The sequence below is a fragment of the Bos taurus genome, chromosome 13, assembly GCF_002263795.3.
Source record: "Bos taurus isolate L1 Dominette 01449 registration number 42190680 breed Hereford chromosome 13, ARS-UCD2.0, whole genome shotgun sequence".
Lineage (NCBI taxonomy): Eukaryota > Metazoa > Chordata > Mammalia > Artiodactyla > Bovidae > Bos > Bos taurus.
Window position 1 is genome coordinate 75,721,297 of NC_037340.1, and position 23,381 is coordinate 75,744,677.

Sequence of the window (23,381 nt, forward strand, 5' to 3'; positions counted from 1 at the left end):
GGAGGGGGAAAAAAGAGAGAGAAAGAGCTTAAATCTTTAAATTGAAAAAAAAAAAAACATGGCAATTGAATTCGGCAAGTATTATGGAGCCTAATGTAGTAAAGACTCCACTGATCACACATAGCAAAACCCAAGTCGCTTTAGCAAAAAATGAAAACTATTGGCCCTTGTAGTTGAAAAGTCCAGGGTAGATTTAGTTTTTCCCTATATCCTGCTTAGAATATTACTTATATGAGAGCAGAGACCATGTCTGTCTGATTCACCTTAAATCCCTGGAGACCAGGCAATAAACAGCCAAACAAATATGTAAACAAAAAGGATGTGAAGAAAATAAAACAGTCAGGTGTGATAGTGAGGGAACAGGTTGGAGTAACAGCATTCTCGTTCTCGAGGGAGTCAGGGAAGGTGTCTCAAGGACATGGCATTTGAGCCAAGGCCTGAATGATGGCAGGGGTCAGCCAGGTAGAGATGAAAGGAGATGGGGTCAGCAGATGAAAAGGCCCTGAGGTGAGAACTAGTGTGATGTCTTCTAGGCTCTGCGAGAAGGCCACGTGACTGCAGTAAGTGAGTGAGAGCAGAGAGAGATGAGTCTAGAGAGGCAGGCGTGAGCCAGACACAAGCCATAAACATCAGGGTTTATTCTGAGTGCTGTGGACAGCCATGGGGCGGGGGAGCATGAAACAGGAAGAGCCACGTGACCTGGCTTATGTGTCACAATGACCACTCTGGCTGCTGCATGGAGAACAGGCAATAGGAGGGGGAGGGGAGAGACTGGGGGACTAACATAGAGGTACCTCCAAGCAAAAGAAGAAAAACGGGTTGGATTGAGATGGGAAGAAGATGTGCACTTAGGGATGGTGGTAAAGCTAAGAGGCCTTGCTCACAGGTTGGACAAGGGGGATGAGGGAGAGTGAGGAGGCAAGAGAGACTCCTGGGCTCAGCCTGACCTGGGTGATGGTGCTGTTCTCTCTGTGATGGGCAACACAGGGGAGGTGAAGAATCCATCCCTCTGTCGAGTGCACCTGGGGTCTGAGATGTCTGGGACACTCCAGCGATGACACCAAGTGTGTGTTAGTCGCTCAGTCGTGTCCCACTCTTTGTGACCCCCATGGACTGCAGCCCTCCAGGGTCCTCTGTCCATGGGGATTCTCCAGGCAAGAACACTGGAGTGGGTAGCCATTCCCTTTGCCAGGGGATCCTCCCAACCCAGGGATCGAACCTGGTCTCCCACACTGCAGGCAGATTCTTTACCATCTGAGCCACCAGGGAAGCCCGATGATACCAAACTGTGAGGCAAATACATAAGCGTTTGAAGCTCTTATGCAATAGAAAGGCAGATACACAGTAGGGGCTTTGTCCACCTTGGTTGAAACTGAGACTCAGAGCCAGGTATTTTGAGGGGACCGTTGTATGTGAGTTCAAGCCCGTATCTTCAGACCCTTGCCCCCTCTGCTATTCCTCACTGGCCCCAAAGTCAAAGTCGCACCTCTTAGAAAACCATCTTAATTACCAGCTGGAGCTACTCAGGGAAGACAGTTTGTTTTTATTCTCTACACTTTTTTTTTTTTTCCAAAATGTCCCCAATGCCAGAAGCCCCAAGGGCACCTCGGCAGAATTGAAACCACGTTCCTCGATGGAGAAGTTAAGACTCACACAAGTGAAAACATACTGCTTGCTGGTGCCGGGGAGCCCCTGTCAAAATCTGAAGAGCAGCCTCGTGGAGCTCTGCAGGGAGGCTGTTCCGGGCTGGGCAGAGGCATGCTGTCTGCGGAGCCCAGTGCAAGGCCTGGCTCCTGGGCCAATGGTTAGATGATGGCATTTAAGGAGCAAAGTCTGATCCCTTTTTCTGAGCCTGCAGTGCTGTCTGTAAATTAGGTGGTCGGCTTCCACAAGCAGCAGTGATTTATGGAGAATTTAGCGTTCGCCAGGCCCTACTCTTAAGTGCTGTGAATTCAGTGGCCAAAAAAAAAAAAAAAAAGCACAGCAAGATCCCCCACCCTGGACGCACTGACCTTCCAGTTGGGGAAATAGACCATAAATAACTGAATATAAAATGTCAGATGAAATGCTCCAAAGAGAGCCTAGCAAAGTCAAAGGAGATGGACCCAGGGGGTATTTTACTTGGTATAACCAGATAAGACTTCTCTGACATTGGAGCAGAGACCTGAAGGAGGTGAAAGAGAGAATCATGTGGGTATCTAAGCAAAGAGTGTGCCAGACAGAGAAAACAGCAGTGCAAAGGCCCTGGGGCATGGGCAAAGTTGGCAAGTTCCAGGAGCAGGGAGGAGAGGCCAGAGCAGGAAGGATTTGGGGGAGGGGAAGACAGATCATATGGCCCATGGTAAAGTTCCAGATCACATTCTGAGTGTGACCAGAAGCCACTGGACGATTTTGAGCGGGGGAGCAAAATGACCTGACTCGTGGTTCAGAGGCGCCCCCTGGCTGCTGGGTGGAGAAGACCAAAGAGGGAAATGGTGGAAGCAAGTGTTTTGCATTAAATCTGATTCTGGGCCTCAAGGGTGAAAGGGCTCCTGGGGCGGGGGAGGGGAGGGTGGAATCCACGGAGGAAGAACTGGTCAGAGACAAAGTAGGTGCCAAGTTCAGCTTTCCCTCTGGACATTTGGGATGCGCATCCTGAGTTCAGGGCAAGCACCTGCTCATCAGCTCAGTCTGCCTTTGACTCCTGGCCCCACCATCTCCTGGGCTGTGTGACCTGAGTGAGTCACTGCATCTCTCTGAATCTCAGTTTTCTCATCTGTTAAAGGGGTAGCTGAAAAGTCCCTACCTTCCAGGGTTATCGTGATGATGGGAGATGTATGGAAGCAGTCAGCACAGAGCCTGCTCCCGTGTACATGTCCAGCAGATGGGGCTCCCCACCAGTGGCCACATGTGTCACTGGGATGACACGAGAATGGGGTAACTTGGTACAGGGGCAAACTGATTAATAATTGTTAGATGCATTGTGTGATGAGCTAGAAAATACAACTAGCTTACCCAATCCCTGATTTTACCATAATTCGGTAACAATACTTATAATACAGAGATATGGCAAAGAAAAGACAGTGGTGGCTGACCTGGACCTCCGTTGACAGCCAGTTGCTGGAATCTGGGCAAAAGTCTTGACAATTACCTGGCCAGTTTGCCTTTGTGCGAGAACTGCTTCTTTTGAAGGAAAATCCAGGGCAGAGGACCCTCACCTGAAATGCCAGCGGGGCTGCGGGGCGAGGGTGGAGGCTCGATTGAATTCACACGCCGACAGCTCCAGAGCGGTCAAGCCTCCGGGGCTCACGGAACTGCGCGTGCGCTCCCGCCACGCCGGGGCGGGACCCAGTCCTGCGTCCCAGTGACTGCAGGCGCTGGGGGGCAAGCCCTCTGGGCTTTGATTTCAGGGCTCAGTGCACCGCAGGGGTGGCGATGCCGATCACCCGCGTGGCCCCGAGGTGAGTGGGGCAGGGCAGATTCAGGCAAGAGGCAGCCGGCCCTCGCTTTTCCCACCTTCCCTGCTCTCAGGTGTCAAGTGGAGGAGAGTGAGTGTCGAAATGGGAGGGAAGAGTGGGTTATCACACGAAAGGGAAGAATTTTTGACTTCTAGCAGGCGGAGCCAGAGAGGCCACATAACCCAGTACTTCGGACGGCCTTGTGCAATGAGGAACCATTCCACCCAAAATGCCAGGGGCACCCCGTTGAGAAGTGCTATGCGGAGCCCTTGTATTTGCATATCACCTAGTCAACTCTACCGTATTTACGAATTACCTAGCATTCAGCACGACCCAGGCTTCATGTAACTTACTTGAAAAAAAATATTTTTTGTTGTTAAACTTACTTTTTTTTCTTACTAATTTTTTGGGGGAGGGTGGGTATGACTAGCACATTATGCCAGTGATATCATTGGTGATATTGCTTAGAATGAAACTAAGGTTTTATTTATTGTTTGTTTGTTTTATTGAAGTATAGTTGATTTGCAATGTTATGTTAGTTTCTGGTGTACAGCAAAGTGATCCAGTTATATACCTATATTATTTCATATTCTTTTCTAAGTGCTTTGTTACAGGATATTGAATATAGTTCCCTGTGCTAAATATAAATCCTTATTGTTTATTTTATATATGGTGTTGTATATCTGGTCATCCCAAACTCCCTTTCCGCTTTGGTGACCATAAGTTTGTTTCTTTGTCTGTTTCTGTTTTGTAAATAAGTTCATTTGTATCATAGTTTAGATTCCACATGTAAGTGATATCATATGTTATTTGTCTTTCTCTGACTTCACTATATGATAATCTCTAGGTTCACTCGTGTTACTGCAGATGACGTTAGTAAATTCTTTTTCGTGGCTGAGTAATATTCCATTGTGTGTATGTACCTCATCTTCTTTATCCATTCCTCTGTTGATGAACACTGGGTTGCTTCCGTGTCTTGGCTATTGTAAATAGTGCTGCAATGAACATGGGGTGTATGTGTCTTTTTGAATTAGGAGTTTTTTCCCAACACCTGCCTAGGAGTGGAATTGCTGGATCATATGGTAACTCCATTGTTCATTTTTTAAAGGACCTCCATCTGGTTCTTCATACTGGCTACACCAATTTATGTTCTCACCACCAGTGTAGGAGGTTTTCTCCAAACCCTCTCCTGCATTTGTTATTTGTGGACTTTTTAATGGCAGCCCACTCCAGTACTCTTGCCTGGAAAATCCCATGGGCAGAAGAGCCTGGTGGGCTGCAGTCCATGGGGTCGCTAAGAGTCGGACACGACTGAGCGGCTTCACTTTCACTTTTCACTTTCATGCATTGGAGAAGGAAATGGCAACCCACTCCAGTGTTCTTGCCTGGAGAATCCCAGGGACGGGGGAGCCTGGTGGGCTGCCGTCTGTGGGGTCGCACAGAGTCGGACACGACTGAAGTGACTTAGCCGTAGCCGTAACGATGGCCATTCTGACTGGTGTAAGGTGATACCTCCTTACAGTTGAGGTTTGCATTTCTCTGGTAATTAGAAGCCAATTTTTTAAACATTTAAACAGGAGAGTTGACTGAAAGAGGTGGGATAAGAGTGCACCACAAGTCGTCGTAGTGAATACTGTTTGAGAAATTGTTTCAGTGACATCAGTTCTGTTTCAGTAATTTAAATCTCTCTGTGATAGAAAACGTGTCTCTTATGGAAGGTCACAGTCAAAACACTTGAAAGCCAGTATTCTAGAGCAGGGCTGTCCAGTAGAATTTTCTGAGCAGTCAGTGTTCTGTTCTGCGCTGTCCAGCACAGTAGCCACTGGCTACCTGAGGTTGCTGAGCACTTGAAATGTGGCTAGTGTGACTGAGGCCCTGGATTTTTCATTGTATTTAAGTAATTTTAATGTAATAAGCCACGTGTAGCTGATGGTCATATTGGACAGGACAGAACATTTACCTCACTGTACTCATTGTTAGGCTTCCATGGTGGCTCAGTGTTTAAGAATCTGCCTGCCAAGCAGGAGATGAAGGTTTGATCCCGGGGAAGGGAAGAGCCCCTGGAGTAGGAAATGGCAACCCACTCTAGTAGTCTTGCCTGGAAAATCCTATGAACAGAGGGGCCTATCGGGCTATAGTCCATGGGGTTGCAAAGAGTTAGGCGCGACTTAGTGACTTAAATAACAACTCATCGTAGGAAGTTCTATGAGACAGTGCAGCTCTGGAGCCCTAAATTTGTAAGTCATGACCTACATTTTCAGTTAGGATGGTGATGATAATAGTAATAACAAGAACAGTAATCACAGTTGGCAGTTTCTGAGCACTTACCAGGTACCAGGCACTGTTCTAAGTAGTTTATAGGTATTAACTTGTTTAATCCTGGTTATTATTATCCCCACTGTCTCAGTCTGCCCTAGTTGCCATAACAAAACACCACAGACTATATGGCTTACACAACAGAAATAAATTAGGGACTTCCCTGGTGGCTCAGATGGTAAAGAATTTGCCTGCAATGCAGGAGACCCAAGTTCACCCCCTGGGTCAGGAAGATCCCCTGGAGAAGGGAATGGCAACCCACTCTAGTGTTCTTGCCTGGAGAATCCCATGGACGGAGGAGCCTGGCAGGCTACAGTCCTGGGGTCACACAGAGTCAGACACGACTGAGCAACTAACAGTTCTAGAGGCCAGAAGTCCCAGATTAAGAGGCTGGCAAATGTGGTCTCCAGTGAAAGTTCTTTTCCTGGCTTGTAGAGATCACCTTCTCGCTGTCTCCATGTGACCTTTCCTCGATGTGTGTACAGGAGAGAGAGAGGAAAAAAAAAAGAGTGTGTGTGTGTGTGTGTGCTAGCCAGTTTTGAGTCTCTTCTTGACTATTATGAGCACATGTGCTCAGTTGCTAAGTCATGTCTGACTCTTTGCAACCCCACGGACTATAGCACGCCAGGCTTCTCTGTCCATGGAATTTCCCAGGCAAGAATACTGGCATGGGTTGCCATTTCATTCTCCAGGGGATCTTCTTGACCCAGGGATCGAACCTGTGTCTCCTGCCTTGGCAGGTGGATTCTTTACCCTTGAGCCACCAGGGAAGCCCAAATGAACACACTAATCCTATCAGATCAGAGTCCCACCCTTACAACCTAACATTAATGACTTCCTTAGATGCCCCCTCTCCAAACAGAGCCACACTGAGGGTTCACACTTCCACACATGAATTCGGGGAGGACACAAACATTCAGTCCATAACATCTATTTTACAAATGAAGAGACTGAGGTACAGAAGGGTTAAGCGAACAATCCAAAGTCACACAGTTGGCAGAGGCCGTCTTCAGACCCAGGCAGCTGGCTCTGGAGCCCTTCCATGCATCGGCTGTGCTGTGCAGTCTCTCCCAGGAGAGATTGCCATCTGGCTAAGAGCAGAGATTCCCAGTGGGAAATCTCGACTTGCACAGGGCTGTAGACAGCAGGTTCTGAGGGAAAGGGGGAGCAGGGAGGATAGATGTGCCAGGAAGCCTGGAGAAGGACTGACAGCAAGAAAATAAATTCCTGGTGCACGTGAAGAAAGTGAAGATGAGAAACTCCTCTGTGAATTAGCACGGCATCTTCACATTGTATATATAAAGGTCACACAGATAACAGCAGCCTAAACCACACTACAGTACTAGAGCACCCTCCCTCCCCGCGACCCCCGCAACAGGAACAAAGCAATAAACAGAGAATCTAAATGCATTTCTATAAAGCAGGACATGGACAGAGGCTGGAGCTGAGTAGGAGGCACTGGTGGGAATAATAAATGCAATCACAGTGACAGCTGACATGTCCTGAGGGCTCACCTGTATGCCTTCATTTAACCTTTACAGCAGCCACAGAGGTAGATTCTGTTATGTATCCCCATTTTAGAGACGGGAAGACTGAGGCACAGAGAGGTTAACGTACTCAGGGCTGACTTGTATTGAGCTCTAACACTGTGCCCAGCATCACACATGCATTTTCTCACTGAAATCTTAAGTGCCATGCAAAGGAGTTGTTTCTTTTTTAAGACTATTTTATGGATGAAGAATGAAACCCAGAGAGGTCACTTTTCGAGGGTCACAGAGCTAGTAAGAACAGAGTGGAGGTCTGATCCCGGGCTAAGCTGACTTCTAGGCTAGGATATTTATCTTTCAAAGAAGATACAATTTTGAGATGAATGGAGACTTGGAGAAGGAGAACAGGTCCACAGAGTGGGTGGAAGAAAAGAGTCCTTCATAAGAAACGAGATCAACGGAAAGGTTTTGGCAAAAGGTATCCCCGGCCCAACTCAGGCCTGGCCAGGCAGGCAGGTGGGCCAGAGGGAGGACATTTCTAGATGCTGCTGGAGCTCTGGGAAGGCTCATGCTGGAGGCACTCAGAAGTAGCTGGAGTCTGGGCAGGCCGTGGCTGCCTGCCTGACACACAGGCCTGATTGCTAAGCATCTGATTTATGGTTCTGCAGGAGCTATCAGGGAGAGTAATATTTCACCGTGTCAGCGCTGAGCTGCTCTCCAGAACGTCCTGCCCAACTGACCATTAATGCAACATGGACCACAGCCTCTTTAATGCTCTTCAGAGAACTTAAACATGCAGACAACACGAGGAAGATGGCCCGGGTTTCCCTCCCAGGAAGCAGGCCCCTCGCCGGCTAATCTAGAGGCAGGATTAAGCAACCTCGCTCTTAAAATATACCTGCCTTGGAGGAGGAGTGGGCAGGGAGTCCATCTGCGCTCTGAGTCATTTTTCTAAAGCAAATTTGTCAACAATTTCCTTTCTGCGTTCGTGTCTCCAAGCAGCCAAGGACAAAAAGTAATGGGATTGGACCACAGCAGAGCAGGTCGGGAAAAGCCCAGCTGTCACCAGCTTAATCAGAATGGATTTTGATGGGTATTTGCCACCAGGCTTACTGTTCATAAATGAGCAAGGATACAAAGTAGCGAAACCTGTGGGATGCAGGCAGAGTCTAATCCAGATAACCTTGAATTACATTTATTAGAAAAACCAGGAAAATTAATAAGAACTGGTCATTGAAAAGACCATTAAGTAGATAAGTCCTTGGTAAACACAAACAAGGGGAAAAAAAAGAGAGAGAAAAAGAGATCAGTAACCAACATCCAGAATGAAAGAGTGGACATTATTGTAGGTTCAGAGAAGATTCTCTTTTTTTAAGTATTTATCTATTGTATTTATTTGGCTGCACCGGGCCTTAGTTGCAGCACAAGGAATCTTTAGCTGTGGCATTCGACTCTTGGTTGTGGCATATGGGATCTAGTTCCCTGACCAGGGATCAAACCAGGGCCCCCTGCGTTGGGAGTGTGGAGTCTTAGCCACTGGACCACCAGCCCAGCCACTGGGCACCTTTGCCCAGGCCCTGTGACTCTGTATGTAAGTTCCACTGACCCGGTCTGAACTTCAGTTTGCATGCTGGTGGAAGGAGGGGTCTGGACTATCATTGGAATCCTTTATCAGGCCAGCCGTATGCCTCATCACACACCGACGAGTGGATGCAGTAACCATATTTCATGGTTTTAAAACCCTGGAGACCTTGAAGGCCCAGAAGCAGTGACACTCCTGCAGCAACTAGGGTACATGGCACCCAGATCTTGGCTTCTAAACACCATTTTCCAGTGAAAGGAACCAGGGCTCCTTGGATATGAGACTGATTCTAGGGCAGGACAGGAAAGACATGGTAACATGGAGCATCTTACAGTGCCCCAAACTAAGGACATACTCACAAAGCCCCATGATGATGGGGTATGTCATAGGGATACAAGAGCTGACCAGAAAGAGTCAGAGCTGGAACAATTTGAGTACTAAAACAAATAACATAGCATCTAACCCTAAGTATGGGCTTCCAGGTGGCACAGTGGTAAAGAATCTGCCTGCCAATACAGGAGGTACAAGAGATACGGGTTCAATCCCTCAGGAAGATCCCCTGGAGTAGGAAATGGCAACCCACTCCAGTGTTCTTGCCTGGAAAGTTCCACGGACAGAGGAGCCCGGCAGGCCACAGTCCATGGGATCACGAAGAGTCGGACGTGACTGAGCAACTGAGCACGCACACAACCCTAAGTACAAAGTAAGCGCCCGTGAGTCCGTACTGACGCAGATAAAGGATTGAATAAACAGACAAGTGGGGGAGAAGAGACAGCTTTACAGTGGAGAGACCTGAGGAACACTGCCCGAGCCAGGCGATCAAGGTCAGCATCACCAGTGTTACGTCATGCTGGTACAGCATACCCTTGATGTGATGTGCTGGGAGTGGCACTTTCACCTCTGCGATCTCCCTCACCAAAAGCCCTAGCCCCAGTCTAACCACGAGCAAAACATCAGATAAATCCCAGTTGAGAGACATTCTGCAAAATACCTGACCAGCATTCCTTTAAACTGTCACCAAAACCAGGGAAAGTCTGAGAAACTATCACAGTCCAGAAGAACCTAAAGAGACAAGATGAAAAAATATATCATGGTATCCCAGATGGGATCCTGGAAGGGAAAAAGGATGGTAGTGGAAAACGGAATTAAAAATAGACAGTAGCTAATAATAATATAGTGATATTTATTAGTTGTGACAAGCCATTTGAATATAAGATGTTAACAGCAAGGGAAACTGGGCATGTGCTGTATGGGAACGCCCTATACTATAGTCACAATTTTTCTGTGAATCTAAAAGTATTCTAAAATTTAAAGTTTATTTAAAACAAACAAACAAACAAACTGGAGACTCATCCAGTAACTTGCCCAAGATCACACACCTAGGAAATGGCAGGGCTGGTACTGGAGCCCAGGGATGGGCTTTTGAAGGCCAACTATAAAGTCAAGGCCATGTGAAACTTAATGTGTCTACCCCTGTTCTCTTCTGCCCTGTTCCCTGAGATGTATTAATGTGTAGCTTCCTGACGTGTCCATGGGATTAGGACTGAAGACTACAGTGTTCTGCTTTGCTTCTAAATTGTTTCATCAGCAGAACTGACCATCCATGAACCTCTTGCAGTGGTGAACTCAATTCAGTTTGAGGCTATGGAATCCACAGTAGTAATACTAGCAATAATCAAGACAAACGTGTATGTGGTATTTTCTACAGTCAAGGGACTTTTCAAAGTGCTCTATCTGTATTGACTCATTCAGTCCTTACAAAACCCTAAGTGGGAAGTACCATTCTGCAGCTCAATCACAAACAAAGAGGCTGAGAGTCAAAAAGATTCAATACCTTGTCCAAGTTCATTCTGTTAATAAGTAGCAGAGTCAGAATTTGACCCAGATCCCAGAGTCTGTGCTGTACTCTCTGACCTTGCAAAAACCAGTTAAAAAAAAAAAAATGGACACTACTTTACGATTTCCCAGTTTAGTAGATGAAACAAATTAGCCAGTGTATCGGGCCTAGATTCATCCTACAGGCCCCACAAACTGCAGAAACAGAGAAACATTTGTCCTGAAATGGGGTAGAATTGGGGCAGTTTTTACAAAGGCAGTGACATCAACAAACCTTGGCAGGCTTTAGATAGTTGGAAAGAGAGCGGGGGAAAGCATTCAGAACAGAAGGAACAGCAAGTGCAAAGGCCCTGGGGCCAGAGGTTGAGGGTTGTTGAAGGACTGCTGCTGCTGCTGCTGCTGCTGCTAAGTCGCTTCATTCGTGTCCGACTCTGTGTGACCCCATAGACGGCATAGAACCCACCAGGCTCCCCCGTCCCTGGGATTCTCCAGGCAAGAACACTGGAGTGGGTTGCCATTTCCTTCTCCAATGCATGAAAGTGAAAAGTGAAAGGGAAGTCGCTCAGTCCTGTCTGCCCTTAGTGACCCCATGGACTGTAGCCTTCCAGGCTCCTCCGTCCATGGGATTTTCCAGGCAAGAGTACTGGAGTAGGGTGCCATTGCCTTCTCCACTAGCAGAGGCTATGTCTGCAGTGCATTGGGAAATGGGGAGTGGAAGGTGATGAGTAGCAGGGTGTGCAGACAAGTGGGGCCTGAGTCATGGTGAGGACTTGGAGGGAGGTGGGAGCCATTGTGGGGTTTTGAGCAGGGGAGGGCCAGGATCTGACTTAGGGTTTAGCAGGATCCCTCTGGCTGCTGGATGAAAACTAGGCTGGAAAGATGGAGGGTAGAAATGAAGAGGTGATGGTAATAGCTGAGTCAGAGGTCCGCAAACTTCTGTCAGGAGCCAGAGAGTAAATATTTTAAGTTTTTCAGGGTCAGACTGTCTCTGTCTCAACTACTCACTTCTCCTGTTGCAGGACAAAATCAGCCACAGACTGGAAGTAAATGAATGAACATGGCAGTGTTCCAATAAAACTTTATTTATATAACAGGTGGCAGGCCAGATTTGGCTCCCAGGTCATAGTTTTCTGCCCCCTGGTGTAAGTGGGAGGTAATCATAGCTTAGACCATGGTGGGAGCAGCAAGGGAGACTCTTTCCCGAGACTCTTTCCCTTTGACATGTTAAGTTCCTGTTTCCAACCAGATTTATGATCTTCCGGATCTTTCCATTTTCATTTATGTGTATGGATACATTCGTATATAGTATCTCATTTTGTTTTTCAGTTCCGTTCGGTCACTCAGTCATGTCTGACTCTTTGCAACCCCATAGTTTTTAATCTGTGTAGACCCCAGTGATACTGGCCATCTCCTTCTCTAGTCTGCTGCTTTTTGCCCCGCAGGACGTCTTTGTGCTAGCCTAACAATCTCTGTCTTCCTTCTGAGCGGCCGGGTGGGAGTGTCCTGAATGGATATACCACAGTTCATTCCGCCATGACCCAGTTGAGGGAACTGCAGGTGATTCCAGCTTCTCACTGGGGTGAATGGCCTCCTTGTGCAGGACTCTGTGTGTGTTTCTCTGGGTCAGAAAGTGTCAGTTCCTCAGCACCACTGCGCCTCACCAATGTTGAGGCCACAGGAACCCCCGACTCTGTCTTGGAAGGGCATTCCTGCTCAGATCCACCCCCCCAAAATTATAGTCACACTTTGAGTCCAGAGAGGCCAAAGGCACCCTGGGCAGTGAGAAGCTGGCATCCTCAGCGTGAGGATGCCTGTCCCCCACGCAGCCCAGTTGAGGAGCCGGGGGTCCTTGCCCCCAGGACCCAGCCCAGTTGAGGAGCCGGGGGTCCTCGCCCCTGGGACCCAGCCCATCCTCACATCCTCCGGCCTGTCCTGCTCCCCTCGGTGCCGGCTCGGCAGGTAACTCGATCCAGGTCAGCTGGCGGAGTATGAGGTAGCGTCTAGCTGAGCGTCATGGTATTTTATTAAGCCCGAAATGTGATCGCTACTGTTGTCACACTTTAGCGCCCCCAACAATCCCCTGGCAGATGAGAAAACCAGAGCCTTCCCGCATGCCTTTCCCCTGACGTCAGGGAAAGTGCAGGGAACCCTGCCCGGGGGCCCGAGAGCCTGGGTGACCCCCCGGAGCAGCTTTCAAGCCTGAGGGAAGGACCGGGGGCCACTGGGCAGTGTTTTTCCAATTTCAGGCAAAGCAATGGACTGGGGGAAATCTGCTATTAATTTCTCCTCGGTGCCTGGGTCTCGGAAGTCAGCACTGGCTTTTCAATACAGTCTTCGTTAACCTATTAGGATGGCAGGCCCTAGGATCCTTCCGTCTTGATGACATTGCTCTGGATCGGGGGTCTCAAACAAGGATGCTCACGGGGGACCCAAGTGAGGTAAAGTGAGGAAAACCCAGCAGAGGCTGTGGGGGGTGGAGATGGAGCTTGAGGCTGTGGATGGTCAGGACAGAGGCATGCAAGCCCTGCCTTGCCAGAGCATGTAAATTCTCAAAGTAGCAGAAAATCTGGAGAGACGGAGAAAGAGGGAGAAGAAGGGAGAGAGAAGGGAGGAAGGGGAAGTGAGGGAGAGAGGCAGGGAGAGAGAGAGCTGTTTTTCCAAAAAATGTTTTATTGTTTTAAGACAGTTTGGGCTAGATGAGATACATCTCCTGGCCAGCTCTCAAGCTCTTCCCTAACTGAACCTGTCAACACAGCAGTGAAATTGTCCACCCTGTTCCTTTGTCCCTCCAGAGCTGTGCTGTCCAGCGGAATTTTCTGCAGTGATGGAAACGTGCGCCATCCAGTATGGTAGCCACTGGCTCCATTTGGCTATGGAGCCCATGAAATAGACCTAAGGAACTGAATTTTCTATTGAACTTTTTAATTTATTTATTTATCTTGGACTGCACTGGGTCTCCACTGCTGCACATGAGGCTTCTCTAGTTGCAGCACGTGGGCTTCTCACTGCAGTGGCTTCTCTTGTTGCAAAGCCTGGGCTCCAGAGTACGTGGGCTCAGTAGTTGTGGCACACGGGCTTAGTTGCCCTGTGGCACGTGGGATCTTCCTGGAGCAGGGATCGAACCCTTGACCCCTGCATTGGCAGGCAGATGCTAAACCACTGGACCACCAGGGAAGTCCTCTATTTAATTCTAACTAACTATAAAGAACCATGTGTGGGGACTTCCCTGGTGGTCCAGTGGCTAAGTTTCTGTGCCTGCAATGCAGGGGCCCTGGGTTTGATCCCTGGTCAGGGAACTAGATCCCACATGCCACAATTAAAGACCCTGCATGCTGCAGTGAAGATCAAAGATCCTGCATGCCCCAACTAAGACCCTGAGCAGCCAAATAAATAAAGTTAATATTTAACAACAACAAAAAAAAGAACCACGTGTGGCTGATTGCTACTGTATTAGATAACGTGATTATAGGACCTTTTCAGTCAGAGGTATGCCATCACAACTCTTTAGGAAAGAACACGCCGTCTCAGGGACAGGGATCAATTATCCCACCAAGAGATTAGAATCCTGGGTGCATGGAAAGAAAGGCGATGTGGAATCATACATAGAAACGGTTTAGGTGTCAGCCAGATATCTGCTAACTTGAAGAGTGGTCATTCATTGCCTCCCAGGTTTTTTTTTCCCACTACTACCCAAAGAGTCTCTCAGTCGGAGTCACCGCTGAGCGGCCGCCATGTCATTTGCCCTCTGGTCTGGCTGCCCTCTGCCCAGGGCTGACCCTAAGGAAGCCCCTGGGCGGACCTCCCTGCTGTTGCTGCCATCCAGGCGTGTCAGAGCGCACCACCCACCCCCAGGGACCTCAGACACACCAGGTCCCATGCCACAGGACCCCAAGTCCTGCTTCGCCACTGCCACAGAACTGTGGGCAAAGCAGGCCAGGGACTCTGGGCATAAACCTCTTCCCAAGCCAGAGGCTTCAGCAAACCCCCTCCAGTCCACAGCCCCGTGAGGAGGTTTGGAGGGGTCAGCGCCACACCACCCCTTCTTCTAGGTTCCGACCTTCATCCCCACAAAGCCGCCCAGGCTTCCCCAGGTACGACTGTCTCCACCCTGCCCCCTGTATCTCCATGACAACCAGGGTCCCTCTGTATATCTTTCACAAGTGATGGGAAGGTGGTTCCATTATCCCCCAGCAAAGCTCCTGTCCTCAAAGATGAATTCCAGCCTCCTCCTTGTGTAAAAAGAAATCTGCTCAAGATGTTGATAGCACCATTTTTTTCCCCAGCGTGTCTCCTCCTGTGAGGAGTCCAGGGATGTAACAACCAGTTTTTTTCTCAGAGGTCAAGCTCAGAGTTCCACGTGTGTCTTCTCTCTCTAACAGTCTTTACTAGGAGGTCTCTACGCCCTGAAATTGTCTTGCAAAAACCAAAACGTGGATGTTTACAAATCTTAACACAGTAATCAAAGCTAACATTTATGTAGCACCAGGCTTTTCTTCTCTCGTTAACCACGTAAGCAGGTTCTGTTGTTATCTCCATTTGCCAGTCTGACCTCTGAGGTTCAGGATGGCTGTGTCATGTGCTCAAGGTCACACAGCTAGGCAGTGGTTAGGTCCAGGATCCAAACCCAGGCGATCAGATTGCAGAGCCTGACACTATAATCAGTACCATGGTGGCACGCACAGCACACTCATGATTTTTGCCTTATGGATCTTTCACCTGAATGTACTTTATGATGGAGGTGGAGCTCTTCACAGGATTGGTGGGATTTGCATGTGGCCTCCTTGGGGGCACTGGCATCACCCTTGCCTCTTGGTTGCCAACTGCAGAAAACCCCTCTCCACTCCCTTAAACAGAAAAGTCCATGTATTCCTTTCCTGTGACTGCTGTACAAATTACCACACACTTAGTGGCTTAAAACAACACCGCTCTAGAGGTCAAACGTCCAAAATCAATTTCACTGGGCCGAAGATGTCGGCAGAGCTGGTTTCTTCTGGAGACTTTAAGGGAAGAAACTGTTTCTTTGCCTTTTTCGACTCCTGGCAGCTACCTGTATTTCTTGGCTTGTGGCCTCTTTCTCCACCTTCAATGCACCTCACTCCAGTTCTCTTCTCTGTCATCAAATAATACCCCTCTGCCTCTTACTTGCAAGGACCCTTGTAATTACATTCAGGATCCAACCAGCGTACTCTCCCCATGTCGAGATGGTTAACTTAATCACATCTACAGAGTTCCTTTTGCCCTGTGAGGTTCCTGGGATTAGGACATAACACATCTTGGGGGGGCTGCGGTTCAGCCTACTATAGTGGTCAGGGTGGCCTCCTCTCAGTTGCGGCGGGATAGAGCGAGTCATGTGATCGGACCTCATCCCTCTCTCCGGCTCCCAGACCTGCTTTCCTCTAACAGCCCCAGGCTTAACCCCACCATCCAGCAGCCCCAGAGAAAGGAGAGCTCCTCTTTCTCAAAAGTCCCAGGGCTGGTTCTCATTGGTCCATCTGAGACCACACCCTCATCTCTGAAGCAATCACTGTGGCCAGAGGACCCTGGGTCTCTCTGATTGGCTGAACCTGGGTCACGTGCCCACCAATGTCATCCCCTTCTCTCTGTCTTAACTGCCACGTGTTAAGGTATTTCTGCAGAGAACATGAGTGATGGCCGCAGCTTGTTACTGGAATCCATTGAATGGCCAGCACTTGAAAGGGTAACCTGGCACATAGCAGACGTGAAGCTGCTCAGTCGTGTGCGACTCTTTGCGACCCCATGGACAGTAGCCTACCAGGCTCCTCAGTCCGTGGAATTTTCCAGGCAAGAGTGCTGGAATGGGCTGTCATTCCTTCTCCAGGGGATCTTCCCCACCCGGGGATCAAACCCAGGTCTCCTGCATTGCAGACAGACAGACGCTTTACCCTCTGAGCCACCAGGGAAGCCCAAACTATATGCCTGGCACATAGTAAGTGCTCAATAAATGATGGTCACAGGTGGTGGGACACAGAGGGGAACTTGGGCAGGGGGTACCTCCTGAAGCTAATGCTTGAAGAATACAAGGTTCACTAAGCAGATGAAAGCAGAGAGCCCTCCACACAGAGGAAGCACCTTGAACAAAGCAAAGGCTTCCACGGTATGGCCATGGTGACCGTAGGTCCTAGTGTAACCTGAGGACAGAGGGAGATTGGATTGGTCCTATTTTGTTCCTGTCCTCCCAGTGTATTACTAATAGCAGCCCCCTTTACACTGCAAAACTGTCAGGGAGTGCATGATAAATTATACAGTCATTACCACCCCTTATAGCCAAACAGCTCCTTCATAAGGAAACCAAAGGCAGAAGAGGATGAGACTTACCCAAGGTCACCCAACATTTAGTAGCAAAGTCTGGACTGGAATTCAAGACTCCTGACTCCCAGTCCAGTGCTCCTTCACCCTCCAGCTTATGAAATCAGCTCTCAAAGCCTGCATCAGCTTCATCAGTCACATATCTCCCTTTTTCTCTTCTTGCCAAATTCTCCATAGGATTGTGACCAGATCCACGTGGACGATGTCTCATCTGATGACAATGGGCAAGATTTAAGGTAGGAATTCAGGGAATCAAAAATGCCCCTTCTGATTGCGAATCAAGCTCACCTATCACTGGGACGCAGAGAGGAAGCTGGTTATCAGCGAAGGGTGTGCCTGCCTCCACCATAACTGGGACTTGTTTCTCTGAACTCAAAAAGCACGGTCATGCCCCCGACCCTACAGCTTCTTCCACATCATCTCAAATCACTGGAGCTGAGCTTCCCATAAATCCCCTGTAACTCTGCTTCTGCTGATCTCTTTGTGGGTCTTTTTTTGCCCTGCTAACTAAAGTAATCCATGCATGGGGGCACGGGTTCAGTCTGTGGTCAGGGAACTAAGATCCCGCAAGAATAAACTAATGCATGCATATTGTAAAAACTGTCATACACCACTCCTAATCTTGCCTCCCAGAATCACTACCATCAAGAGTTTAGTACACCTTTTTCCAAGGATTGACTGCACTCATTAACATATATATATATATATATATATAATCTGATATAAGATCAACACAGTCAACACTCAAAAATATTTCTTGAATGAATAAATGGTATGTAGGTTTTCTAGGAAAATCACTCCAAGGACATGAATTCCAGAAATAAGGTCCCCAACTGCTCAAAATGAGACAGCTTTCTGAAGAATGTGGCTGAGGAATGTTCCAAGCCTGCCCACTATAAAAACAAAACCCTTGTTAATCTGTGCTTATCAAAATGATCACTATTCAGCACCTCTCGGCCCATCAAAAGTATTGTGAGACCAAAACGATGTTTTGCTTGTGGGCCGTTTGTGGTAATTTTGCTTAGCGTTGGCTTCTGAGGTGTGTCTTCCAACTTACTCCAAAAAAAAGAAATCAAAGTGTCTGTTACTGAGCCCTGCAAGTCTTTTCAAAGCCCAGCTCAATTAGAAGTGATTGGTAGGCATCGCCTGCTTCGCTTTAATTAGCCATTCAGAAAATCCTCTGCAGTCAGGCCTGGCCAGGACCAGGCTCCAGGGCCCGCCGGGACTGCTCAATTTATGGAGTAAATAAATCCCAGATCAAGGCTAATTGTGTCCTTTCCATGAAGTCATCCCTGGGAACCACTCTCCCTTTGAAAGCAATAAGCAACCAGCGTTCCATTTTTATCCTCTCTGCTGTAGTGGCTGGCTTGCATCGAAAGCAGTGCCCCTCTGAACCCTGACTCGAGCTAAGCTGTTGGGTACCAACTCACTTCAAGAATCCACAATCCAAGGGTGTTTTTTGCCCCTAGGAGCCAAATTCCCCATGTGTTCATTCAGGAAATATCTGTTAAGGACCTACTGTGTGCTAGGCATCAAACGCCTCCCCCCCTTTTTTTTCCCTCAGTTAATAGTAAAAACTGAGACTGCCCTGGTGGACCAATAGTTAAGACTCTCTGCTTCCAAGGCAGGGGTCACAGGTTTGATCCCTGGCTGGGGAGCTAAGATCCCACGTGCCACAAAGGTGGCCAAAAAATAATTAATTAAAAAAAAACAAACAAACAGTGAAAAGAAACAGCGGCACCGTCCTTATCTTGCACCGTGCCCTGCTCCAGATGCTTCACATGGCTCACCTCATTGCGCCTTCACAGCAGTTAGGGGAAAGTGGCTCTTACCACCCTCGTTTTACACGGGAACAGGAGGTGCAGAGAGGTCAAGTAACTTGCCCAACCTGACACAGCTGGTAAGTGCGGGAGGCAGGATTCATGGACACCCTGCCCTGCCCTCCACCTCTTGGCAGCACATCCAGCCATCTCCCCAGGGTGTCCGCTGAGTTTTAAGTCAGCGTTTTTCAATAAATCCTCTAGCCTTTCTGCACTACCCAGGGAGGGGCTACTGGTGGCTACCCATCCCAGAGCTGACACCTGCCTCTCCCGGAGGCTCTCGGGTTAACCCGCCACCGCTGCTCTGTGTAGCACAGACTCTCCTCTGAGCGGTCCCTGCGATACCAAGGGAGCTTCCCCAGCGGGTCTGAGGCGGTGGATACTGGTCCGGGAAGTCGCACATGCGCGGTACCATCTCCCGTGAGTACCCAGGAGGTCGTGCCTGAGCTCCACTTCTCCAGGGATCCAGAAGAGTTTGAAAAAGGAGAAGAAGCCACTTTTGAAAAGGAGGAACGTTAGGGTGAATGGGTGCTCCAGCACCCAAGTTCACCGCCACTCAACCAAGGCCACAGATGGCTCTACAGTCACACAGACGCCCTCTGTGCCTGCCCAGCGGCTCCTCGTTGGAGGCTGCGGTGCTCAGACCACTGGATGGGAAGTGGTCTGAAGCTGTTCTTCCATAGACTCTTAAAAAAAAAAAAAAATGGAAAAGAAGTTGATAGAAATTAAGTGAAAAAACAAAATTCTCTAGCAAGATGAGAACCTTGACAGTACAGAGGAAGGAGTATGTGGCAATTTAAAGTGTGGGTTCTTGGGGCATATGATTCTCCTTAGTAACATTTGTATTTCAAACCTTATGAACATTCCCTCTTATAATTTCTCTTCCTAGGGACATGGTCTTTGTATTGTAATTTATCAAAATCCACTGACTTTCATAAAAAATACGTATTTTCCCAACATATGTAAAAAAAAAAAAACTATAGTTGAATATCACTCATCAGGCTATTCATATCAATGGTTTTAAATACTACTCCAAAATGTGAAACTTAAATTTCAGGAAAAAATGTCTTAATATTTTTTATAAAATATTGTGAAATATCCAAAATATTTTCCCTTACTGCGTCAATTGAAAAGAACTCTTATAAAATTTCCTTTACTTGATAAAACTAATGAGTTAAAAATGTTTTAAAATCCAGAGAAAGAGACCTTATATACAGCAAGCTATGTAATGATTTCCATTTAACATTAGACATAGTGGTGGTCACTCAGATAAGAAGTAACCTTGTATTTATCCAAACACCCAATAAAGCAAAATTCTCAGGTAGAAAAACAAAAAGTGTCAGTTCTAGAAAAGAGGAGCCCTGATGGGATAAAGTCACATAGCCCCTTTCTCATCAGGTTAAGAATGTGCTCGAAAAGTGCCCAGCACAGTGAATAATCCTTACTAAATGGCTCTCTGTCCCTTTGATTAGATGTTGTCTGCTCCCTTTTACTAGTTGGGCGTATTTTATTTCTCTTTAGCCCCTGATCACCGCCACCCAAGGGAGGGGCTGAGAAAAAAGTGACAGCAACACCTCTGTGTGACAAACCCACCGGCATCTTTGGTGGGAAAGAGGAAGGATTCCATAATTTCACTTTCCAGTCCTCAGGAGAGATGGTCCCAGCTTGTGCAGGACTTCTGGGGCCAGAATCCATTGCGCCAGACCCGCTGGGGAGGCTCCCTTGCGGTTCAGGAACGGTGGGGAGGAGTCTGTGCTACACAGAGCAGCGGTGGGCGGGTTAACCCGAGAGCCTCTGGGAGATGCAGGTGTCAGCTCTGGGACCAGAGTCATGCAAACAAGTTGTTAGAACAGCCACATTTTATCTCCAGGCAGAAGACATTTTTTAGTAATGTTCTCAAGATCTCAGAAGTTACGATGTTAAATACCATGTTATCAAGCTAGTGGTCGAACAAGCTAATTACACACAATCTGTATTTTTCTTTTTTCTTTTTTTTTGGTCATGCTACACAGCTTAGGAGATCTTAGTTCGCTGACCAGGGATTGAACCCACACCCTCAACGGTGAAAGCATGGAATCCTAACCACTGAACCACCAGGGAATTCCTCATCTATTTAAATCTGAGTAATTCAGTAAAAAGCAGAGCAGAGACTGTGATTACCCCTATTCAAATCTACCATCTCCAACTCACCACTTGCTGATATTATGACTTACTTGCTTCTAATCTTGTACACACTCACAAATGTCTGTGAAAAATGACCCAGGTGAATGTGTGTGTGTTTATGGCCATATGGGCAAGAATTTGTCTGAAGAACAGCTTGTGTCAGCCCACTGGTATCTCTGGGATTGTCCATCCAGCCTCCTCTGGAGAGAATCCCTGCATCTGCAGCTGAGCCCTTTCACATTAAGGCACCCTGCTCAGTGTCCTCCTGGGCCGCCTGCCCCAGTGGTGAAATCTGATTTCAAATTTGAGGCATCACGTAAGGCATCTCTGTGGATCCTGCAAGGGTTTTGTTGTCACCAGTTTGATATTCAGGCTGAGCCCCATGCACAGGAGAGAATGACCCAGGACTTCCTACTTCCAAATTCCCTTTTCTCTGTCGCAGCACTTGTGTTGAACTGGGGATACCTAGGGTACAATTCCCCAGTGTTGTTTCATTCCTAGTGCATCACATCTCCACCCTTAACCCATCACAGATAATCCAGAAACAACAAAATAATAGGAAGAGAAAAATGTCAGCCAGCTGCCCCCGCCGCCATTGAGAGGCCCTGGTACCACGCTGAACTGCTCCCCACACCACACCCAGGCTTTTTCTCTCTGAAGAGACCTGCACTTTGGAAGTTTTTGGTCCACACATTGCCTTGTGACGTCCCATGATTTTGCAGACCTGTACCAGGCTTCCGGTGGAGGGAAAGAAAATGGTGTTCCATGAGACCTGGGGTTTTCCTTCTCGCGCTCTAGCTGCTGTAGGTGACAAATCGCCCACAGTTCCCCCTTCTGGTTCCCAGCTGGCACTCCTGTCATTAACTTCCTGTGATGCTCTGACATGTCCCCAGGGCATGCTTCATGCTGACGGAGGGTTCTATCTACAAAGTACCAGCAATCAACTCTGCCTGATTTTTTCTTTTTTTGGCTTCAGCGCTGTGCACAGGCTTTCTCCACTTGGGGCAAGCAGGGGCTACTCCTTGCAGAGCGCAGGCTTCTCACTGCGGTGGCTTCTCTTGTTGCGGAGCACAGGCTCTAGACTGCGGGCTCAGTAGTTGTGGCCTGGGGGGCTTAGCTGCTCTATAGCACATGGGATCTTCTGGGACCAGAGATTGAACCTGTGTCCCCCACACTGGCAAGTGGATTCCCAACCACTGGACCACCAGAGAACTGTGACTCTGCCTAGTTTAAAAGATAAAATTAGCGTGGGGAATGCCTATGGAAAGACACAGAGATGCTCACAGCAGAGGAAGAAAGGGTTAGCCGCCAGGCCTTTCGAGGTATGTGAGGCAGGGCAGATTTGGGGATCAAAGTATCAAGAGCTCACTGGTATTTTCTTCTGGACTCTTCTCTCGGGGTGAACCGAGGCCAACCACTTTTTTGGAATTGCCTTTCCAGCTTCAGATTCCAAAGTGGGGGGGAGAGAGGCTTTCCTTGGCTTGCACTGCATGCAGGGAACAGATGACTGCCCCTCAAAAAAAGAAAAAAGAAAACAGAGATGTTCTTTGATACCAGAAGGAAAGAGAATGGATGCTGACTGGGCACGAGCACAGGATGCCACTGTTGTTTGGGAAGTTAAGGAAAGCTCTGATCCTGCTTCTCCCAGAACGCAGATACTCAGAGCATCCTCGCACGTTCGGGGACACAGGCAAACATAAGCCCACCCACAAGTCTCCTGGTGAGAAGCTCCCACCTCCCCACAATAACGCTGTCTCTTCTCCCTCTGCCGTCTCCCCAGCACCTACAACTTCTCCGCCGATGGCTTCCACAGTTCGGCCCCGGGAGCCAACCTGTGCCTGGGCTCCGGCGTGCACGGCGGCGTGGACTGGATGAGGAAGCTGGCCTTCCGCTACCGGCGGGTGAAGGAGATGTACAACACCTACAAGAACAACGTCGGCGGTGAGTGGGCCGGGGAGAGGGCGCTCGGAGGGTCTGCCTGCCTGGGCCCCGGGCGCACCCCCGGACCGAAGGGAATTCATCAAGAGTGGATGCTGTCACTCACATCCCACCTGCGTGGCGCCAGGCTCCGAGAGGCCCGCAGACCCTAGCTCACCCGGGGTGGCCCTCATGACGCCCTCTGGGAGAGGGCACTATGATCTCGTCACCCCCACTTTGGGTCTGGGGAAGCTGAGGAAGTGATGACATGTCCTGCCCATGCATGATCACGCCTCCGGCCCTGCCGTGGTTCTCCACCTCTGGTCCTCGGACCAGCAGCATCAGGGTCACCGGGAGGCTCATTGGAAATGCAGATTCTCTGGCACCCACCTCAAACCTGTCAGATCGGCAGCTCTGGGGTGGGCCTGGCCCTCTGTATCTTGACTGGCCCTCCAGGTGATTCTGATGCTTGTTGAAAGCTTGAGGGCCACAGGCT

General features: G+C 48.6%; 1 protein-coding gene across 5 annotated transcripts in view; it reads left to right on the top strand.

The window, feature by feature from the left end:
* The window catches only part of EYA2 (EYA transcriptional coactivator and phosphatase 2), a 264,116-nt gene that overhangs the window by 223,628 nt on the left and 17,107 nt on the right, over nt 1–23,381 (top strand). For all 5 annotated transcript variants that reach the window (XM_010811532.4, XM_010811531.4, XM_059892762.1 and 2 more), the window contains 2 exon segments: nt 17,163–17,221; nt 22,749–22,909. In XM_010811532.4, the coding sequence (XP_010809834.1) occupies nt 17,163–17,221; nt 22,749–22,909 (220 nt within the window).